This window comes from Tenebrio molitor, chromosome 9 (assembly GCF_963966145.1).
Source record: "Tenebrio molitor chromosome 9, icTenMoli1.1, whole genome shotgun sequence".
Classification (NCBI taxonomy): Eukaryota; Metazoa; Arthropoda; class Insecta; order Coleoptera; family Tenebrionidae; genus Tenebrio; species Tenebrio molitor.
Window position 1 is genome coordinate 17,314,676 of NC_091054.1, and position 20,342 is coordinate 17,335,017.

Below are 20,342 nucleotides of genomic sequence, written 5' to 3' on the forward strand. Positions count from 1 at the left end.
GCGTTCACATCTTAGTGGACATCTTCTCCTCGGAGTTCACTCCCAAGTGGACATCTTCTCCACGGCGTTCACTCCCAAGTGGACATTTTCTTCTCGGTAGTTCTCTCCCAAGTGGACATCTTCTCTTCAGTAGCCCACAACAGGGCCAACCCTCCAAGTCCACCTGCGACGTGCATTTTTTCTAGGAGCGCTGCACCCCTTCACAGTGGTTCACTTACGGTGATCATTTTTTCGAGCAGCGCAGCTCTTCCCACCGCCTTCTTTAGAAGCTCACATTGAGTGACATCTCCCGTGTTTCATTCCATATAACAAGATGGCTGCGTGTCTTTTGGCGAAACAGGCCAAGCTCATCGCTCGCATGAGAAAATGGCCACAGACCGTAGCTGAAAGCCTGGACGAAGAAGACCCACAGGAAGCCTCCGAAATCATAGAAAAAGGGCTCGAAGTTCTAGCGAACGATTGGGAAGACTTCCGAACCAATCACCACCATCTAGAGGACGATCCAGGTAACGAAGCTACGACGTATCTTGAAAATGATGACCTGGAAGTCGCCACCCTGGCCTATGTGAGGGGAGCTGCTAGAATCTCGGCTCTTCGACCACGGCGACCCCCTTCGCCTCAAATAGAAGACACGTCGCTCTTCAAGGATATAGCCAGAGAAGCACTCCCCCCTCTCCCAAGAATAGAACTACCTACCTTCTCTGGAGTCTATTCAGAGTGGGAAACATTCCGTGATGCTTTCACTACTGCAGTAGTAAACCGCAATGACGTTTCTAATTCCCATAAGTTACAGTATCTCAAGCAATCGCTGAAGGGTACCGCCGCATGCATCGTACAGAACGTCGCCGTCACTGATGCCAACTTCGCGCCTGTGTGGAAGGAGGTATGTCAGCGCTACACCAACGGTCGTATGCTCGCACACGCCCACCTGGTGGAGTTGTTCGACATGCCAACCCCGACGAAATGTACACCAGTCAACATGCGCTCGATCCTTGACCACACGAAGGAAGAGGTCAGAGCCTTGGAGGCGCTGGGCTGTCCCACGCAGTACTGGGACGACCTATTCATGACGCTCCGAAGGTTGGACGATCCCACCCGCTACGAGTGGCAGATCGACCTGACAAATTGCGACAAACAGAGGAAGATGGTTGACGCAGCCTACATCCCAGCGCTGCCAACCTTCCAGCAGCTCGAGTTCTTCCTCGATCACCGCATCCGAGCACTAGAAATGTCCATGGCTGCAGGCAAACCTCATCACGGAACCCCTATCTACAAGAGCGTGCCAGTCAAAGCACGTGTTCACGCTGTAGGCGCAACCTCAAGCTCACCTGGAGGACAGCAAGTTCCCAGGCTCGATCACAGAACTTGTCCGATATGCAAGGAAGACCACAAGATCTACAGCTGTGGGACCTTCCAAGGGCAAACCTCAGGAGAACGTTATGAACAGGTAATTCAATTACGCCTGTGTCTCAACTGTCTAGGGAGACACATGGTACGGGACTGCAAGTCGACCTCCTCCTGCCGTACCTGCGCTCAGAGACACCATACGCTTCTCCACCGCACAGATAGACGTCCAAACCAGACAGCGAGGGCCCTAGAGTCCGACCCATCCGCCACCGTGAACATGGTCCGCCCCCTTCATCAGACCCGTGTGGTACTTCTGGCGACTGCACAGGTAACCGTCTGCTCCCCCAACGGGAAACAGGCTCAGACACGAGCACTGCTCGACTCGGGGTCTGAGACCACGCTGATAGCTGAACATGTCGTGCACCAGCTACAACTGCCGCGCACCCGTTCGTCGGTGAATATCTGCGGCATAGGAGAGACTGCTGCCGGGTCAGCACGCTTTCAGACGGACGTACGGCTCAAATCCCGCGTACATCCTGACGCAGAGTATACGGTGACCGCAGTAATACTACCGAAGTTAACCGGTTGTCTACCGCGACAGCAGATCGCGCCGGTTGACGCGCTTCCCGTCGATCCAAACGACCTAGCAGACCCGTACTACTTCCGCAAGGCAAAGATAGGACTCGTCCTCGGCGCGGACATCTACGGATCGCTTCTACGCCCAGGACTCAAACGAAGCTCGTGCAAACAAGTGACCGCGCAAGACACGACTCTCGGTTGGGTAGTTTCTGGCTCGGTCTCTACACCGGAACCCAGTAGTGCGTATCATCAATGCACGTCCCCTGCGGAGACGACAGACGAACTCCACCGCTTCTGGGAGACCTCTTCGGTCTCGGTGCCCGAGCAACCGCTTACACCCGAGGACGCTCTCTGTGAAGAACACTTTCGTGAAACCTACGGTCGGAACACGGACGGTCGCTTCGTGGTTCGGCTACCCACTCGTCCTCATGCACTCCTCTCCGGGGATAACAATCGCTCTTCTGTGCTCGATCGTTACAAGCCCTGGAACGCAGATTTACTCGAGAACCCTCACTCAAGGAGACATACTCGTCTTTTCTCACTGAGTACGAAAGGCTCGGACACATGTCAGTCGTTTCACCCCCTTTTTCGGGCCAACCTTGTTGGTATCTTCCGCATCATGCAGTGCAACAGCAAGGCCCGCGTGGTACCAAGCTCCGCGTCGTCTTCGATGCCACGCGCGGCAACAACGCTGGCTGCTCCCTGAATTCAACATTGCTCACAGGCCCTACTCTTCTGGGCGATCTTTCCTTATTGCTATTACGTTGAAGAAACTATCGCTATGTCTTCACGAGCGATATCGTGAAAATGTTCAGACAGATTCTAGTGCACCCAGATGATCAAGATCTGCAACGTATTCTCTTGAATTCAGGAGAACCAGGTTCACCAATAGACTTTCGACTCCAGACAGTTACATATGGCACAGCATGTGCACCTTTCTTGGCCATCAGAACTCTCCGAGAGTTAGCCTTTCTCGAACGTGACAATCTACCTCTCGGCGCTGCCAGTCTCGACGACGACTCCTACGTGGATGACATCCTGTCAGGTGCAGACACGCTTCCGGATGCGCTCCGTCGTCGCGACGAACTCAGAACTCCTCGCAAAGGGAAAATTCGAGCTAGGCAAGTGGACAGCAAATCATCGATCACTTCTCCCGCTTGGAACTACGGAAGCCGCCGCTTCGTCTACTCAGCCAGTACTTTCTGGACAACCCGCCAAGATGCTCGGCGTGATGTGGAGCCTCGCGAGCGATGAGTTCCTCTTCGAGTTCACACCACCGGATTCTGGCGGCAGGCCAATCACCAAGAGAATCGTACTGTCCTGGATATCCCGCATCTTCGATCCCCTCGGTTGGATCGGTCCAATCGTGGTGAGAGCGAAGATATTCCTTCAAGATCTATGGCTGTCACATACCGGATGGGACGAACCCCTCAGTCGTCCAATGCTTCGTTGTTGGCGAGAGTTCGTCAACGCTCTCGAAACTCTACCCGTACTTCGAATCCCCAGGTGGACTTCCCTGTCCACAGACACCAAAGGGGTAGAGCTCCACGTCTTCTGTGACGCCTCTACACGAGCGTACGCCGCGGCACTCTACGTTCGGTTTCCTATATCGAACAACCGCTTCAAAATCACCTTGTTGACTTCGAAGAGCAAGGTGTCCCCTCTACAGACAATGACCGTGCCGCGACTCGAGTTCTGTGCCGCGCAGCTCGGGGTCCGCTTGTTGCGTCACGTACTGAAAGAGAACAGTTTCTCCAAGTGTCCTATCACCGCCTGGTCCGACAGCCAAATCGCGCTAGCTTGGATACACGGGCATCCAAGTCGATGGAAGACTTTCGTCGCGAACCGTGTGTCCTACATACAGACTTCATTACCGGCACTCACATGGAGATACATACCGAGTAGTGACAACCCCGCCGACGTGGCTTCGCGCGGTACAGAGCCAGAACTTCTCCGAGATTCACCGCTTTGATGGCACGGGCCCCCATGGCTCAGCCAGAGTGAGGAGTGTTGGCCGAAGAAAGTGCTCCAGGACGTCACTTCACCCGGCGAAGAAGCCCCTCGAACTCTACGGAGTAACGTAGTTCGCGTCGATGAGGAGCCTTGGGCTCTTCTGAGCAGGTACTCTTCGCTCGCGAAGCTCCTTCGAGTGACCGCGTTGTGTGTGCGGTTCTTCAGACGTTGCCGTTCGCGTGACGCGACAGACCTCTCTCGTGCCGCCGAGATTCGGGACGCGAAACTTCGATTGATTCGTTGCGAACAGAGACGTTGCTACTCCGACGAACCCGGTTCAGTTTCCAGGAGATCTTCTCTGCTGAGGCTGTACCCAGTTCTGGATCCAGCCGGAACCATGCTCGTAGGAGGACGTCTCTCCTATTCACACGTTCCATTCTCGGAGCGTCACCCCCCAATCCTGCCGAAGACTTCGCCGCTAGCGGAGCTCTTCATACGAAACGCCCACGCTGCTATGCTGCATGCAAGCGCCACCTTGACCACTTCGTACCTAATGCGTCAGGTGTGGATTCCCGGGGCACAGTCAATGGTGAAGAGGTTCATCAGGTCCTGCGTTCCATGTTTCCGTTTCCGACCGCGTCATGGTGGGCAGCTGATGGGTCAACTCCCCCCGTCTCGAGTCACTCCGGCTCGACCCTTCTCTAGAACAGGTCTCGATTATGCTGGCCCCATAATGTGTCGCACGACAGCTGGACGAGGCCACAAGTCGTACAAGGCCTACTCTTCGTATGCATGGCAACCAAGGCCGTGCCAAGGTCGTGAGCGACCTCACCACCAACGCCTTTCTTTTAGCATTTCGCAGGTTCGTCTCCCGCCGAGATTTGTGTGCTGAGCTCTACTCCGACAATGGCACAACTTTCGTGGGCGCTGATGCGGAACTACGTCGTCTCTTCCAGTCCGCCTCAGATCTCTACAAGGAGGTCGCTCCAACCTTGGCCCAAGACGGAATCACGTGGTCGTTCATTCCTCCATATGCCCCCCATTTCGGTGGACTTTGGGAGGCTGGCGTCAAGTCAGTCAAGTCTCTACTCCTGAAGGCCATCGGACCCCGGACTTTGACGTTTGAGGAGATGACGACGTATCTCGCTCAAGTCGAAGCATGTCTCAATTCGAGACCTCTAACTCCTCTTTCTTCTGATGCTTCAGATATTACCGCATTGACACCCGCCCACTTCTTAGTCGGTTCGACCCTAGGACTTGTACCGGAGCCACCGATTGAGGAAGACCCGTCCAAACTCCTGGTTCGTTGGAGACAAGTCCAACAAGCCCAGCAGTGCTTCTGGCGACGCTGGTCGCTGCAATATCTGAATCACCTTCAACAACGTTAGCGCTGGCGAGGCGCCACCGTCAACTTCGCCGTTGGTCAGTTAGTCCTTGTCCACGACCACCGAAATCCTCCTGCCAAGTGGATCCTCGGTCGAGTCACCGCCACGCATCCCGGAGCCGATGGGCTAGTCCGAGTCGTTACAGTTCGGACCGCCAACTCGGAATGTCGTCGGCCAATCACGAAGTTGAGTCCACTTCCTATGGAACCAGCTCCCGACGGTGGGCAGCAACCACCTCCGGCCCCCTAAGGAGTACCAGAAGAAGTTTCCATCCGCGGTCGCGGCAGCAACTGTCCGATCGCAACCCATTTGTACATAGTCTTCGTTTCATCCGCGGTCGCACCTAGATGTTCGATCGCACCCGAATTGTACTTTGTTTGATATTTCAGAGTATGAAGTTAGTTTGCTCATCTACATTCGCAGGTGGGCAGTATGTTCTGGGATTTGAACCCATTTGGTTCGGTCCCGCAATTATTGTAAGACGCCTACGAGTGATGTCGCTGTATTAGGCCCATAAGGCCATGTTGATCAACGCGCGCAGTCCCTCATCAAGGCGAGATTCGCGACCGCCATTAGTAAGTCAATTAACACCTACCGCTCTAAACGGTTGACTCACACGTGGGTGGCACACACCTTTGTCCACCATTTCTTTACTTCTCATTATCTCCAATAAGTAATCTCATCTACCATTTTACCTGTGTTAATCTCATAGTACAAGTTTCGTTTAATTCAGAAGTGTAAGTAGTTCAGTTATTTTCATGTGTTTAAAGCGAGTAAACGCCATTAAGATGAACTGACCGTTGCATCAGGTACCCCACGCCACGCCACTTTCCTACACCGAACATCCATGGATTCCATACAGTCAAACGGTCCCTAAAACCGTCCCCAACAACTCTTGACGCAAGTAGTTATCAAGAGTAGGTAACCTACCTACACGTCTTCATGTAAAATACTGCAACTGTAATATTTTCAATCATTTTATATCTTATTCGTTAAGGTACTTCATTAATTAGAGCATAATTTCAGGGCACAAAATGTTACTGCTTGAAGGATATATTTCAAATTTTACGCGCGCTAGGTACTACTTTCTCTGCGTAGAATTTAGTGATATTTATGTCAACCAATCTCTCACTGGACAAACTATACATTTTTTGAAAACATAGTTACGTAAAAAAAACAATGTTGCCAGCAATTCCATTTAATTTCATGGCCAACTTCATCTAGCTTCCGCTGTGCTCCATACGGCCGTCCCAATAAGGGTCTAAAGTTGATTCAGCTAACCTAAAAAAATCGTTTGGTAACTAGCCCCATCTGTTGCAAAATTTTTAACATAAATCTTTATGGGTTGATGGGGAAACCGTGTTTTTTTGTCAGTTTGGCGAAAAAATGTGAACCGGACTTGATACTACCCTTTCGACTCTTAGGGAAAATTCGAAATTTAAGTAAACCAATTATTATTTTTAATTGCAGTAACCCCAAATATGCAGCTTCTGTTGCTTTCATAGCAGGGTATATTGTAAAAAAATTAAATGAAATATTTCACTGCGACAGTTGTCTCTTTCCTATATTGTCTTTTTCAACCCCTGGTCCTCTTTTACGTTCAATTAATCTTCAAAATCGTGGCGGTTTGACTTATCCAAATTATCAGTTTGTAAGTTTTTTTAAAGAATTGGCAGATATTGCCACCACAGAAATTTTATCATATTTGGCCCAAGAAAATATTTACAAACAACTCGTAACAATTTTACTTCCACATTTAATTCGTAATTCCCTCTTTATCTGTAACACACATAAAGACAAAATTTGTAGTTATTATAGAATTATTGATGAAACCACTTTTAAATAATAGTTGTTCACAAAAAACTGATTCCATAAAAAGAAAATCAATTGCTAATAAACCCATAAGTGGAAAGGTTTTAAAATTATAATACTACGTATCTACCAAAGAGGTACCTACATACCTACCTACCTATCCACCCATTTAGGTATGTTCTTTAGTTATCACTCCTTTATGCTTTTTAAAATTACGTTACTTTCGAGTTTTGTTCCTTTTCCATTGTTTTATGTAAATGATGTATTAAATATAGTTATATATTTTCCAGCTTTACAAGACTATTACATATTTTCGTTTGATTTTCATATCTTTTTGAAACTTCATGACACTTGAAGGAAACGTCAATCATTGTTATTAACATTTTTCTCCGCTAGTTGGGGCTAGTTACCAAACGATTTTTTGAGGTTAGTAGAATCAATTTCAACAATGAAAATTGGCGTATTGGGACGGCCGTATGGAGCGCAGCGGAAGCTAGATGAAGTTGGCCATGTTAATTTTTTTTTGTGGTTCCATCTTTTGAATAAATGTGGAAACTTACTCCAATTTTCGTAGCCAGGCTGTATTCCAAAACCACAGTTCAAAACGGTCTAGATTCTAGACGAATGAGGTACTCATAGATGTATAGAATTATTGAATTAAAAATGATTTCAAAACCGATCTAAAAATTGCGTTTTTCGTGGTTTGTTTGGTCTCTGTTACCTGGAAGATGTGGGGTTGTGTCTTTGTTCTTTTGTTTATCTTGTTTCACTGGACTGGTTTACAAACCTATGAGGGACATGACGACCAACTCAATAGCTAGCCATAGACGAACACATTTTTCGCCACATTTGCATGCGGCGAGCAAAAATGACGGATGAAACTGTGCATTTATGCAGACTTGACGCGCCACATCGCAAGCCATGCAAATCCGACGACTTGCATGCCATATTTTTACAAAATAAACGTACACGTTTGCATGGCGTTAAAAATTGATTGGTATTTATAACAATTTCGGTAGTGCAGAAAAAATGACTAACAAAGATCGTCATGTTCATTAACGCGCAATTCTATGTCACTATATTTCTCCCTTTCGTGTAACCATTATTTTTGCCATAAACGTGGCTTCCTTTTTTGTTTCCATTATTATTTGCAAAAATTGTATAGTACATTAGAGTAGTAGCAATAGTAATAATAACTAATTTTCTTTTCTTGTTAAAAAAAAATCATATCATGTCGGGCTATAGTGTTTCTAAAACTATTTTGTTTGACGTATCATTTGTTAAAATCGGATAAAAAATAAGGAAGTTATAGCACCAAAGGTTTTTCATAATACACCCGGTATAATATACAGGGTATCTAAGCAACATAGGTACCTGAATCGTTTATGACAAATCTCAAATCTGAGAAACTAAATCAAATTAATGACATTTATTGAAAACGCGTACACTGTGTGCGTTAATTCACCAGCTTATTTAGGTACAAAGCTGATTTTGTAGACTGAGATGAATGAGTAGGTAATAAATAAAGTGGTGTTCCTCAATGTGTAAATAAATGTAGAGGTAGTGTGTGTGCAAAAGTGTGGAAAAACTCTGTAAGAAGAGTATCGTCTTAATTGTGGTTAAATAACCAAAATAATGTATTGAATACATTTATTTGCACTTTACATATTCGTACTTTCAACTCTAAGTGAGAATATCCTACTAACTAATGAAAGGTAAACTAGACTAGAAAAATTATTTTATAATAATGTTCTGTGTGCCTTCCGTTGGCATTTAAGCACATTTGAGTACACCGGTACTGTAGTGAGACCGTCCATTTGGATCGTGATGATGTCGTAAATTTTTGCATTTTTAACTGTTAATCTTTTAAACTCTCAATTTGATATACTAATCTATTTGGCTCGTCTAGTAACCCTTTACACTTATAATTTTCACTTACCTACGTTGTGTTTATTTTTCGTCGCTAGTCACCTTTATAGTGATGATGATGTTTTATCTTAAGGCCTATTAGGCAATACTCAGTAGTCGTAACACAAATTCGGAGACAAAGTAGTGTCAAAACGCATGGAGGAAGAGATTTAAACACAAGTTTCCCCACAATTATTTTATTACAAAATATTTCGAAGCCTTGTTTACAAAATGGATAAGTTCTGCGGGTTTGATCAAATTTTGCCCTGTGTTAAAATTATTGTTGAGGTTATGTTTGTAATCAAATTCGTAAGAGACTTTCCTTGTAATTGTGATCATGAATTTAAACAAATGATTGGGGCGTCAGTTTTCACCTAATGATATTTTATGTTATCCAATTTAGATTTGAAAAAGTTTGATTTTGCTGTAACCCCCATTTTTATGCAACCCTATCTACGTACGGCAAATCTACCCTAACCTTCAGGTAACTTGTTCGAACTTATATCACCCAAGCAACATTTAATATCGCGTTTACTAAGTTAGACTTGTACCAGAGTCGGAAGGTAACGTGCTCGCGGCATTTGATAAGTGCATCGCATTTAACTATTACGCCCTACTGCCGAAATACCGCTTCTGGTAAAAGTCCGGTGCTTAAACACCAATCACAACTTCCGAACAAAACCCGGATATACAAGTCCTCGCAAATCAATCTGAATGACTGTAGGCGTCATTTCTCTCACAAATTTCGTCCACGAGCTTCGATGAAGACTTGTACAGAACTTTGTCGTACGCGACACCAGTTTATTACAGGTAACCGGGATGGTTATTTTGTCTCGTTTGTCCTCGTGGTAGCCCACACATACATAGTACATGTCGTTGGAGCGGGAATTACGACGCCCATTCTGTCCACGGCCGGAAGCTACGACCTGACACCGTGTCTTAGACCTAGTAAAGTTGGAGAAGAGCGTCCCCGGGAACCACGACTCTCCTCATCGTTGGTGGCCGACAAACGCGCCTATAATCTCAGGTGCAATTGTTGCAAACAATAATTTTGCTTTGATCGCCTAAACACGACGCGGGAGAGAAATAGCCCTTCTCTACCCTATATTGAATATGCAACCAATTATTCTATCTCCCTAAAGTTTATAACTAGAAATTTCGATCTGATTTGAGGGCACCAGTTGAGAAAATTCAGGAACGATTTAGTTATAAATTAGTAATTGACTGTTAAGTTTCAAAATCCCTGACTGGTGGTTACACTCAAATTTGGAGTAAAGAATTTAATATAAAAAATGTCGAATAAATGGATCAGATCAGTTAAATTTGGAATTTAGGTAATCCGACAACCAAAGTGTTGCGGCCCTTTTCCATCGGAAATAGAATCATTTGCTGCTCACTACCTCTAGCTTTAAACCTTTATTTCATACTGTCCGGTAGATGTTCGATTGCATCATCAATTTGAGTCCGGTAGGTGAGTTATAACAGTATCAGAGCCGGAAAGTGTCACTAAGCAACACCTACTGACTGTTTTATTTTTTTCTTTATACCATACTGTTATTAGGATTTATCAGTACTCAATGCTTGATTGATATGATACCTGTAACAGACTAGGCCGTTATTCAAAATTATCAGACCGAGGCCGTTATTTTTGCTACCGTTGCTACGGTTACGGCACAGATGACAACTAAATTTAATTTTTCAAGTAAAGAGAAATGTCAGTCTTACAAATACCTAAATCATCGTTAAATGTTAAGTATTATTGGTATAAAGAAAACTATAAAACAACATACGGCCGATATGGATATAACAGACTCGGTTGATTATAAAATCTCGGCTCCGCCTCGATTTTACAATACCTCAACCATGTCTGTTATATAACCCATATCGGCCTAATACCGTTATATACTATATCCATCAAATCTGACATTGAAAAGTGAAAAAGTCAAAAAATATTCAATCTAAAAGAACAATAGCAACGGCCGTTGCCACAGGAAAAAGGTGATGCTATTTTCACAGAATAATGTGATTTTTTAATTTTTGAATTAAAATTATGATGCACAAGAGACTTCCAGTATGAAATAAAATACATTACGATATACATCCGGTAGTACTTGTAACAGGTACTCGTTTAGACATTCATGACTCGGCTCCTAACGTCGCCTCGTCCATAATGTCTAACTCGTACTGTTACAAGTAACCTACCGGATTTATAACGTAAATTACTATTACTTCAACTACCTTGAAACTTGGAAAATTATTTTAAATTTTGATTTTGATTATTTCAAATTTGTTGAATAAATTGATATTGAAAATCCCATGGTGAAGGACTGATAAAATAAGTTCAACGAAAAACAAGCAAATTTTGACAGAAAGTTAATTAATCAAAATAATATAACCCTTTCTCGGGCTTACCTAGAAAGTTTAACACCCTGGTTGATCGTCGGCACCTGTTGTTGGAACTGGCACTAACTTATTTATTAGCACTCGGCACTCTAAACGAAGCTAAAGTGATTTAATAAAAAAAATATAGTTTAAATTTGGAAAATTTAAACAAAATCGCAAAGGCAGACACACGGATATCGACTAGCTCGAAAGACAGTCAAAAACCGAATTCCTCAAAACAAATGTGCCAAAACTTTAAATAGGGGACGCTAATTCGCTTACCCCCCTTCCCTTGTTACTCATTTTCCATATGTGTGGTATTATGCAAATTTGACTATTACGACGCATTGGCAACCGATCAAACCTCGTTTAACTCGCTTAAAGTTATTATTATTTCCTAGTTAGGGTGGTTTTCGATTCGCAATATCAACATTATTAAACATACAATTTGTTAGTCCATTGGACAATATAATACAACACAGTAACGATAGCGAATCACCCCAATTACGCTGAAAGAGAAATTAAACTCCAAAATTGGTTGTTGTTCTGTCTGCAACTAATTGTTGAACTGAAGATGGTTAATGAATGTAACAACAAATTTTGTTTGTTTAAATTTACGGAAAGCATATGGAAGAAAGACGTAAGAAAACTGTAAATTTCGTAGTACTACCCCTTGTTAGATGTCGCCCCCAGTACTACAGCGCATGGCCAACTTCATCTAGCTTCCGCTACGCTCCATACGGCCGTAACATTATGCCAATTTTCATTGTTGAAATTGATTCTACTAACCTCAAAAAATCGTTTGGTAACTAGCCCCAACTAGCGGAGAAAAATGTTAATAACAATGATTGACGTTTCCTTCAAAAGTGTCATGAAGTTTCAAAAAGATATGAAAATCAAACGAAAATATGTAATAGTCTTGTAAAGCTGGAAAATATATAACTATATTTAATACATCATTTACATAAAACAATGGAAAAGGAACAAAACTCGAAAGTAACGTAATTTTAAAAAGCATAAAGGAGTGATAACTAAAGAACATACCTAAATGGGTGGATAGGTAGGTAGGTATGTAGGTACCTCTTTGGTGGATACGTAGTATTATAATTTTAAAACCTTTCCACTTATGGGTTTATTAGCAATTGATTTTCTTTTTATGGAATCAGTTTTTTGTGAACAACTATTATTTAAAAGTGGTTTCATCAATAATTCTATAATAATTAATAACTTTACAAATTTTGTCTTTATGTGTGTTACAGATAAAGAGGGAATTACGAATTAAATGTGGAAGTAAAATTGTTACGAGTTGTTTGCAAATATTTTCTTGGGCCAAATATGATAAAATTTCTGTGGTGGCAATATCTGCCAATTCTTTAAAAAAAACTTACAAACTGATAATTTGGATAAGTCAAACCGCCACGATTTTGAAGATTAATTGAACGCAAAAGAGGACCAGGGGTTGAAAAAGACAATATAGGAAAGAGACAACTGTCGCAGTGAAATATTTCATTTAATTTTTTTACAATATAGGTACCCTACTATGAAAGCAACAGAAGCTGCATATTTGGTGTTACTGCGATTAAAAATAATAATTGGTTTACTTAAATTTCGAATTTTCTCTAACAGTCGAAAGGGTAGTATCAAGTCCGGTTCACATTTTTCCGCCAAACTGACAAAAAAACACGGTTTCCCCATCAACCCATAAAGATTTATGTTAAAAATTTTGCAACAGATGGGGCTAGTTACCAAACGATTTTTTTAGGTTAGCTTATTGGGACGGCCGTATGGAGCGCAGCGGAAGCTAGATGAAGTTGGCCATGTACAGCGGTATTATTTTTACATTTTCACGATTTTCTACGTTTTTCCTACAGAAATTTCTACCTACTTTCCTTGTAAAACTATGTTAGTAAATGGGCAGTAATCGTACGGTGCAAGATTTGCTTACAATGATTAAATAAAGAAAATTGGTTTGTACATCAGAATTACGATTACTCCAGCTTAAATTAGGGTTAAATTGGATATCAAAATGTTCAGAAAAATACAGCGCGTCTTTCTAAAATAGTGGGTTTGTAACTTGACTTTGTTTAAACAAGAATTTATTAATTTCGCTAAATTTTCCCACGACTGACCACACGTGCAAGTGTAATCTGATATCTTACTTAAAAGTCTCGATCTGTAACGCGTCTTTCGTCCCCTTAACTAATCGGACCACCCTTGACTGACGACGCTGGGTTTTAAAATCTAAATTGCAGACACCAAATTCTAGTCGACCAATTCAATTGTGAATATTTTAAACGATTTGACCGATTTACAAGGATTTAAACTAATTAACAATTTTTACTATATGGATTCAGCAACCCCGAACAAAGCTTCCTATTTAATGTAAACATCTTATGAGAAATTTAAATGAAACATTATTTACGACCAAACTCAGACGAATTGAATTATTATCAACATTGTTAATTCTAGTTAAATTTTGTTTTTGTCACTCCAAATACCCGGCGACTCCTTTCTAAACGGATGTATTAATTTATTTATCGTTATATCTCTATTTTCATCCAGTTTTAAACAACAATTAAATTATTTATCTTTTCGTATGCAAATGAATGCCTTGCTTGGTCGACTGGTCGAGTGTGGTGGGCGTCTCGCCACCCTGACAACTTAGAGAAATACCACATGGCCTTTTGAAAGAAACTAAAGAAGTTAATTTTGCGATTTGCAACGGTCTTAAATTCCAGGAAACCCTTCGTGGGAACGGCTCTGTTTTTCTCAACATTCTGACATTTACAAGACATGTGTGTAAGTATTTAAAAATGGAAATAAATGGAATTCATAAATTGCACAGAAACAATTTGGAGGTCGTTAAGACAAATCTGAATTTGTTGAATTGAAGATGAATATTTTCCGCGATGGGAATAAAATAAAATTTATAAATACCGCGTTTATCACAGTACCAATTTTTATAAACATAATTCAGCATTTCTGGGTTTTTACGAATCTGGTTCACGGCGTCTGTTACGCGTTTCTGGAGTTGGCCTTTTGTATTTATTTCAACTTCGTATACTAATCTTTCGTGTGGCCCCAAAAATTAAAATCCAGAGGGGTTAAATGGAGGATCGGGGACGCCATCGTATTGGAATCAGTCAGAACCAAATTCACATAAATGCAGATGGTGCTCCACAAAAGTACAACGGGACGGAAGGACTCCTTCAAGAAAACGCTCGCCGTATGGTCGCCTTGCCGGTCTTGAATTACCACGTGTTTCGCCATAGAGTAAATGCAAATCGGCTTATTCTTGTTTTGTGAATTTCATAACTTTTTGAAGGATTCGCAAATTGACAAATGTCATAGGTGTTACAGGTACCGTTGCTAAAGAAATTGCAGCCAAGTAACCAGAATTACCTTTTTAAAACCGATTAACTCATTAGCGTACAGCAAATTTGGACCAAATTTTCAATTATTTTTATCTCGAAAACGAAAAGACTTTTATTAGAAACATTTTTTGTGTATGAGTTCTACTCGTCACCTATTACTGGATTTCTTCTGGCAGGTTATATCGGGACCACCCTGTATAATATAACACAGACATATAACACAAAAATTAATAAATATTTAGAGCTCTCCGTTGCTATGAGAAATCTTTGGAGTTTAGAAAAAATTTCTATTTTACCACTTATAATTTCAGCAACGGGAATAGTACCGCAAACTCTTTTTAAAAATTAAAAAATTTTGGAGTTAGAGAACACATTGGTAGTTGAAATTCAAAAAGATATATTATTATACTCATGTCATAAGGTGAGGAAATTCCTTAACATTGTAACCTTTCGATTTCCTTGGCTTTTCCTCGATGATTTTTTTTTCTCCCTCATTTGGTGTATTGTTGGTTGCCGCATTCCCTCGGATGTTATTTTTGCGGAAAAATACAAAACAAAAATAATGAGAAAGAAATATTTATGGATCCTACGTTGTGTTTTATTTTTCATTTTGTTTAATTAGGTTCTAACGAGAGGCCGTACCTTCGGAAGGTTTTTCCAAATAGAATTAAAACGATTGAGCACACTTCACTTAAATTTTATTTAAAAATAATAATAATAAATAATCGAGTGTGGTGGTGTTTGGTCCCAACAAATTATAGAAATAAATAAATGAATTTAATAACAGAAGTTGGTGGAAATTTGACCCAATGAAATTTGACTCTCGGCTCACGAATTGAGATCTGACTCATGAATAAATGACTAAGCTGGGCAAATATATGAGTTTATGGCGCGAACAGCATACGAGTTTGAGATGCGAACTATGTGATTCGATTTAGATTACAATTATTTCCCCAATTAAATTTAACACGACGCGATGGCCTGGAATCTCATAGATCACCCCGGTCTACTCCGGTGGTCGAAAATAAAAGGGAAAAAAGGTTTTAACAGGGTCAAAGGGTACCTCTCTTCACGTGTCAGTTGGCCTAGTTTGGTCGCTGGCCCCCTTGGGGGTGACGCGGCTAATTTTGTACTCTTACGCCGGAACACAGCTTATTGAGTGCGACGGACACTGGCGGTAGCTTCCCGAACTCAAGAATCCAAAACATAAATAATTAATGGAAATGTTTTATAATAATTGCATACTAGTTCCCCTTGACAAGAGCACGTTTCCCCAATCGGTAAATGCAAGAAGATCACATACTTCGCGGTAAAGAAATTAATATAAGATTCTAAAGAGTCACGTGGTCATCAAAGCTCAAAGAAAATAATATAATCTTTACTTTAGAACGATAAAGAACTAAATGCTGTTTGACTAATTAAATCGCGACTACAAATAATGTACAAGAATTAGAGAAATAATTTACCTTGTGAATGTAAAGAACGTGGTCACAAAATGGCTGCTGGAAGTACTGAACGTACCTCCGGCTACTTTGGAGATCAAACCCCGAGTGAATCAAAAAAGCCCTCTTTCCCGTCCCGCAATCGGTTTTATCATTTCTGGCGCACCCCACTTTCGCAACCCCTACTTGACCAAAGTGACCAATCAGCTCGGTTCTACTTTACGCCGACCGCGACACCCTTTTGATATCTCTAGAACTTTTGAAATTACAGTTTCCGTTTTCCATCATTAATTTAAATGTTTAAATTTAGACTTTTGTTAGGACCAGACCGAATGTACATAATTTGTTGTTGAATTAGAACTCTGAAAAAGAACACTAAATTACTGACTCTATACAATAATAAACCTCAACGTCAAGAAACAAACACAATTAAAAATGGAACAAATAGAATTAAACAGGAACACTGAATTACCGACTCTATACAGTAATAAAAATCAGCACCAAGAATTAAACAGAATTAAAATGAAACGAACAGAATTAAAATGAAACAAACAGAATTAAAATGAAACAAACATAATAAACATGAAACCAACAGAATTAAAATAGAACAAATTAACCTAAATTGGGCTTGAAACGCTGTTACGTAATTGTCATGTTATGCAACTAAATTCCGTTGATCTGCTACTTCTAAAAATTGTTCTACATTGGTTTGATTCCCCAAAACCGTTCTAATTAATAATTACTTCGTAAATTTCATTCTCTCTCGCTCACTCACACGTCTGATTTCTACGACTACCTGGCTTTACCGTTACCCGGTCCTCTGTGTTTTCTACCGACTCCCTTTCTACTTTGCTTTGTTACTTTTCTAACTAAAAGTGCAAACAATTCTAGTTCTTTTCTACGATAAAGAACTCTGTTTTTAATTTGCAATTCTCGCCCTTTAGTTACAAATATGCCACAAATTTGAGAATGCTAAAAAAAGTAAATTAACCTAATGAACATTAATTTTGTTGTTCTCTCAATTTGAAACCTGCTAACATCAAATTCATTAATTCAATTATCCCCTGATTTTAACTGGATCACCCAACTTGTCGAACATGTAGTTACAATAAATTTATTGCAACGCTTCTTTTCCCCTGAACACTTGTTCTCCTTGGGCTATGTTTTGCCCCGGACGCGTACCTTCATTTTCAAAGAAAGGTTGGCAGATTTCACTTGAGGAGTGTGGTGCCACTCTTGTGAACAAAGCAACAATAAAATTTACAACTGACCAGCATTTCCGTCGCAAATGAACGGTATTTAAAATATTTCGTTGAAATTATTTTAAAATTAAAATTCTTAATTTATCGAACCTATTCGGACCGTTACAACATTGACCCAGAACATAATACACAAAAAAGTCAAGATGTGGAGGCGAGACGCCGGTAATAATGTTGATAAGCACTGCACTATTACTTGATAGTAATATCCGTAATAGTGTATGTACTCCGGCAAAATTGCCGTGCCGCCGGGTGGCGGAGGGATAGTATTAGTAAAGCAATAAAAGAACGAAACGAAAAATGTGTGTAGACACATTTTTTTTTGTTATGTTCATTTCACCTTTGATGAATAATTAATAGTTATAGCGCCCCAAAGTTGCAGTGCGCCGAGCGGCCAGTAGAGTAGCGCCCTCGTCGCCTACATCTGATCCTTTCCGCAACTTCCCTTCTACCCACCTCTCCCATCGTCCGACCCTATAAATTGCAGAACATCACGCCCTAGGGACATCCACCCGGACATTGGAATAGCTCCCCCGGCGGGCAAGCTGGACGGACGATCACTCTTGGCTCCACCTAGACAGCGCCCTCGGGACATCTAACCGGACCTTGAGTAGCTCCGCTCCGGAAACGCTCCTCAGGTGTGTAAGAGAATTTTAAAAACGCAACAGAAAAACTACCTCTTCCACCCCAAACATGTGGCTCAGAAAATTATGTTCTGAAAGGTCCTTGACTCGGGGGTGATTTTTAAGAGTTCCACAGGCGAGACGAGGGCAGTGTCGCTTGGCAGCTGCAACCGACGGGCTGTCCAAGATACGAGTACGAGAGTGACGGCAGGTGAATAATTGTGACCCGGAAGTGGTGTAGTGTATTAGGCTAGTGATAGCAGGACATAGAGATACAGTTACCAGGTGTGTTGGTAACTGGGTGATAGCAGGTTTGGGCAACCTGGGCTATAAATCAGTACCTTAATGCGTAAAACCTCCCTATACCATGGTATGATTCCTGAGCACCGGATGTCCGGGTGGGGCACCTTTGGCTCATGACACGGCTAGGCCGTTGACCGGGCGCGTCTCCTAGGGACGGCCGGTGGTGGCAACCAAATGCACCGATCATACGTGCTTGATTATAAGGTTATGAGGTTATCCCGGTCCCCAGGTACTGAGGGGGCATAGTAACGTATGGAAGTGGGTTGTAGGCTCATACCCTGGCCGTGGCGGTCTTCCTCTGTGGAGACTGCGGGCGGGCTGTGCACCCCAAACTGCACACGGGGCTATTACAGGTGTTGCCAGACCATCCAACGCAACCCCGGAATGTAGCGCTCTGAGGACGACGCCAGTGGTTCGAGCCCCTCATCATGTTAGAAGCTAGGGGGAGGATTCCCCCGGGTGAGTCACTGTATGACCTTGATTCGCGACAGATGTGTCAGGTGTTTATCATTTACATGTTTGTACCGTCCCATTGAGCAAACCCGAGTCCGGACCTGTGCTTTACCGTTTGAATGACTGAATGAGGTGGAGGTGAGTCCGATTGTAGATTATCGTATGATTGTAGCTGAGATTGTCTAATTTAATGTGTACCGATGAGTCTGATTGGTTAATTATCAATTATTGAGGGATAACACCCTTGGGCAAAAACCAAGTCTTACAGGTGGACGAGTCGGACGAAAGTCCTCCCCTCAACCCATCCTTGTTGTTTGTTTACATTTTTACTGAATAAAGCCTGTGTTTTCTCCACCGTGTTGCATCGGAATCGAACCCTTCCCAAACATCCTAAGCGTATCATTACCAAGCACCATCCAACTTGGGGTACCGATACACGAAGAAGTGTTATAAGTGGCCCCACGTAAGGTCCGGACCCGGGAGCTACTGCAGCTGTCGACCCACGACGGTACCGATACCCAAAGGATTGTTACAAGTGGCATCCAACGTGGGCCGGCGATACAAAGGATTGTTACATAGAAATTTAAGACATAAGTGTAAAAAGTTATCGTTTATTGCCGCACTGCCGGGTGGTGGAGGGAAATCAAAGAATTATTAAATAGATTAGAATTTTAAAATATGTGTCTTTCCATTGTAATCTTAAATAATAAATATGGAAAACCATATATTTACTTGTTTTAATTTTCCAGTCTCAGATACAGACATATTTACGTGGGCCGTTCGCCGTCCTTATGGGCAGGTATAGGTGTAGATTAATTCCGAAAAGTACCTACAGTGGCGAAATTACCGGTAGGTTTAGCATGCCATTAAACGTTGGTGGCGAATTTACCTGTATGTTAGCGTCGGCTTGTCAATAAAACAATTGGCACTCTAAAATGACTTTATGTATTTAAAACGTAGCGCAGAGTTTTCAATCGAATTTGTGATGATCAAGGCGACTCTTGTGTTCTGCTGGAGGCAACGTCTGCGTCGTTCCCCACTCTTGACCGCTCATTCGGCATCATCGGTGACATCACCTCCCGCGCCGTCACTGGGGTTGCTAACACGGCCAGACTGACCGGTGTTCCGCTCTCGGATCACTCCGTGACCATCATCTTCAGCATCAGCACCCTCGGCGTCGGTGTCACGCTCGGCGTCGGTCATCAGTTGATCCTCTAGTTCGTCTGTAAGACGGAATGTAACGAAACAGTAACTGTCAACTTTGGCGAATTGGTATACTCCGTTTTTGGACTGAACAACAATTTAATTAATTCTCGATGTCATACAACACTTCAATTTTGAGACAATCATTTCAAAAATTAAAGAAATGAAACAAGGTACTCTCAACCCATAACTCATTCAATTGCTCCTCGGTCTTCACAATAACCGTCCAGCATTAAATAATTTTTTTTTTATACATTCGCATGCTCCTCGGTTTTCACAGTAACCGTCCAGCATTACATATTTTCCAACAACTTCACAT

General features: G+C 42.3%; 1 protein-coding gene across 1 annotated transcript; it reads left to right on the forward strand.

The window, feature by feature from the left end:
* Window positions 1–313: 313 nt before the first annotated feature.
* Window positions 314–20,038, forward strand: LOC138138617 (uncharacterized). The gene is made up of 7 exons (XM_069058603.1): window positions 314–565; window positions 794–1,447; window positions 1,676–2,332; window positions 2,894–3,847; window positions 4,190–4,665; window positions 4,742–5,262; window positions 19,815–20,038. The coding sequence occupies exons 1-7, from the start codon at window positions 314–316 to the stop codon at window positions 20,036–20,038; spliced, it is 3,738 nt and encodes a 1,245-aa protein (XP_068914704.1).
* The last annotated feature ends 304 nt before the right edge of the window (window positions 20,039–20,342 follow it).

Excerpts from the sequence above, each read along its gene's own strand:
- LOC138138617 (XM_069058603.1), top strand. The coding sequence starts at position 314 with ATGGCTGCGTGTCTTTTGGCGAAACAGGCCAAGCTCATCGCTCGCATG. Across the intron at positions 566-793 it reads AAGTCGCCACCCTGGCCTAT|TATCTCAAGCAATCGCTGAA; the intron begins GTGAGGGGAGCT and ends CATAAGTTACAG. Across the intron at positions 5,263-19,814 it reads TCTGAATCACCTTCAACAAC|GCGACTCTTGTGTTCTGCTG; the intron begins GTTAGCGCTGGC and ends GTGATGATCAAG.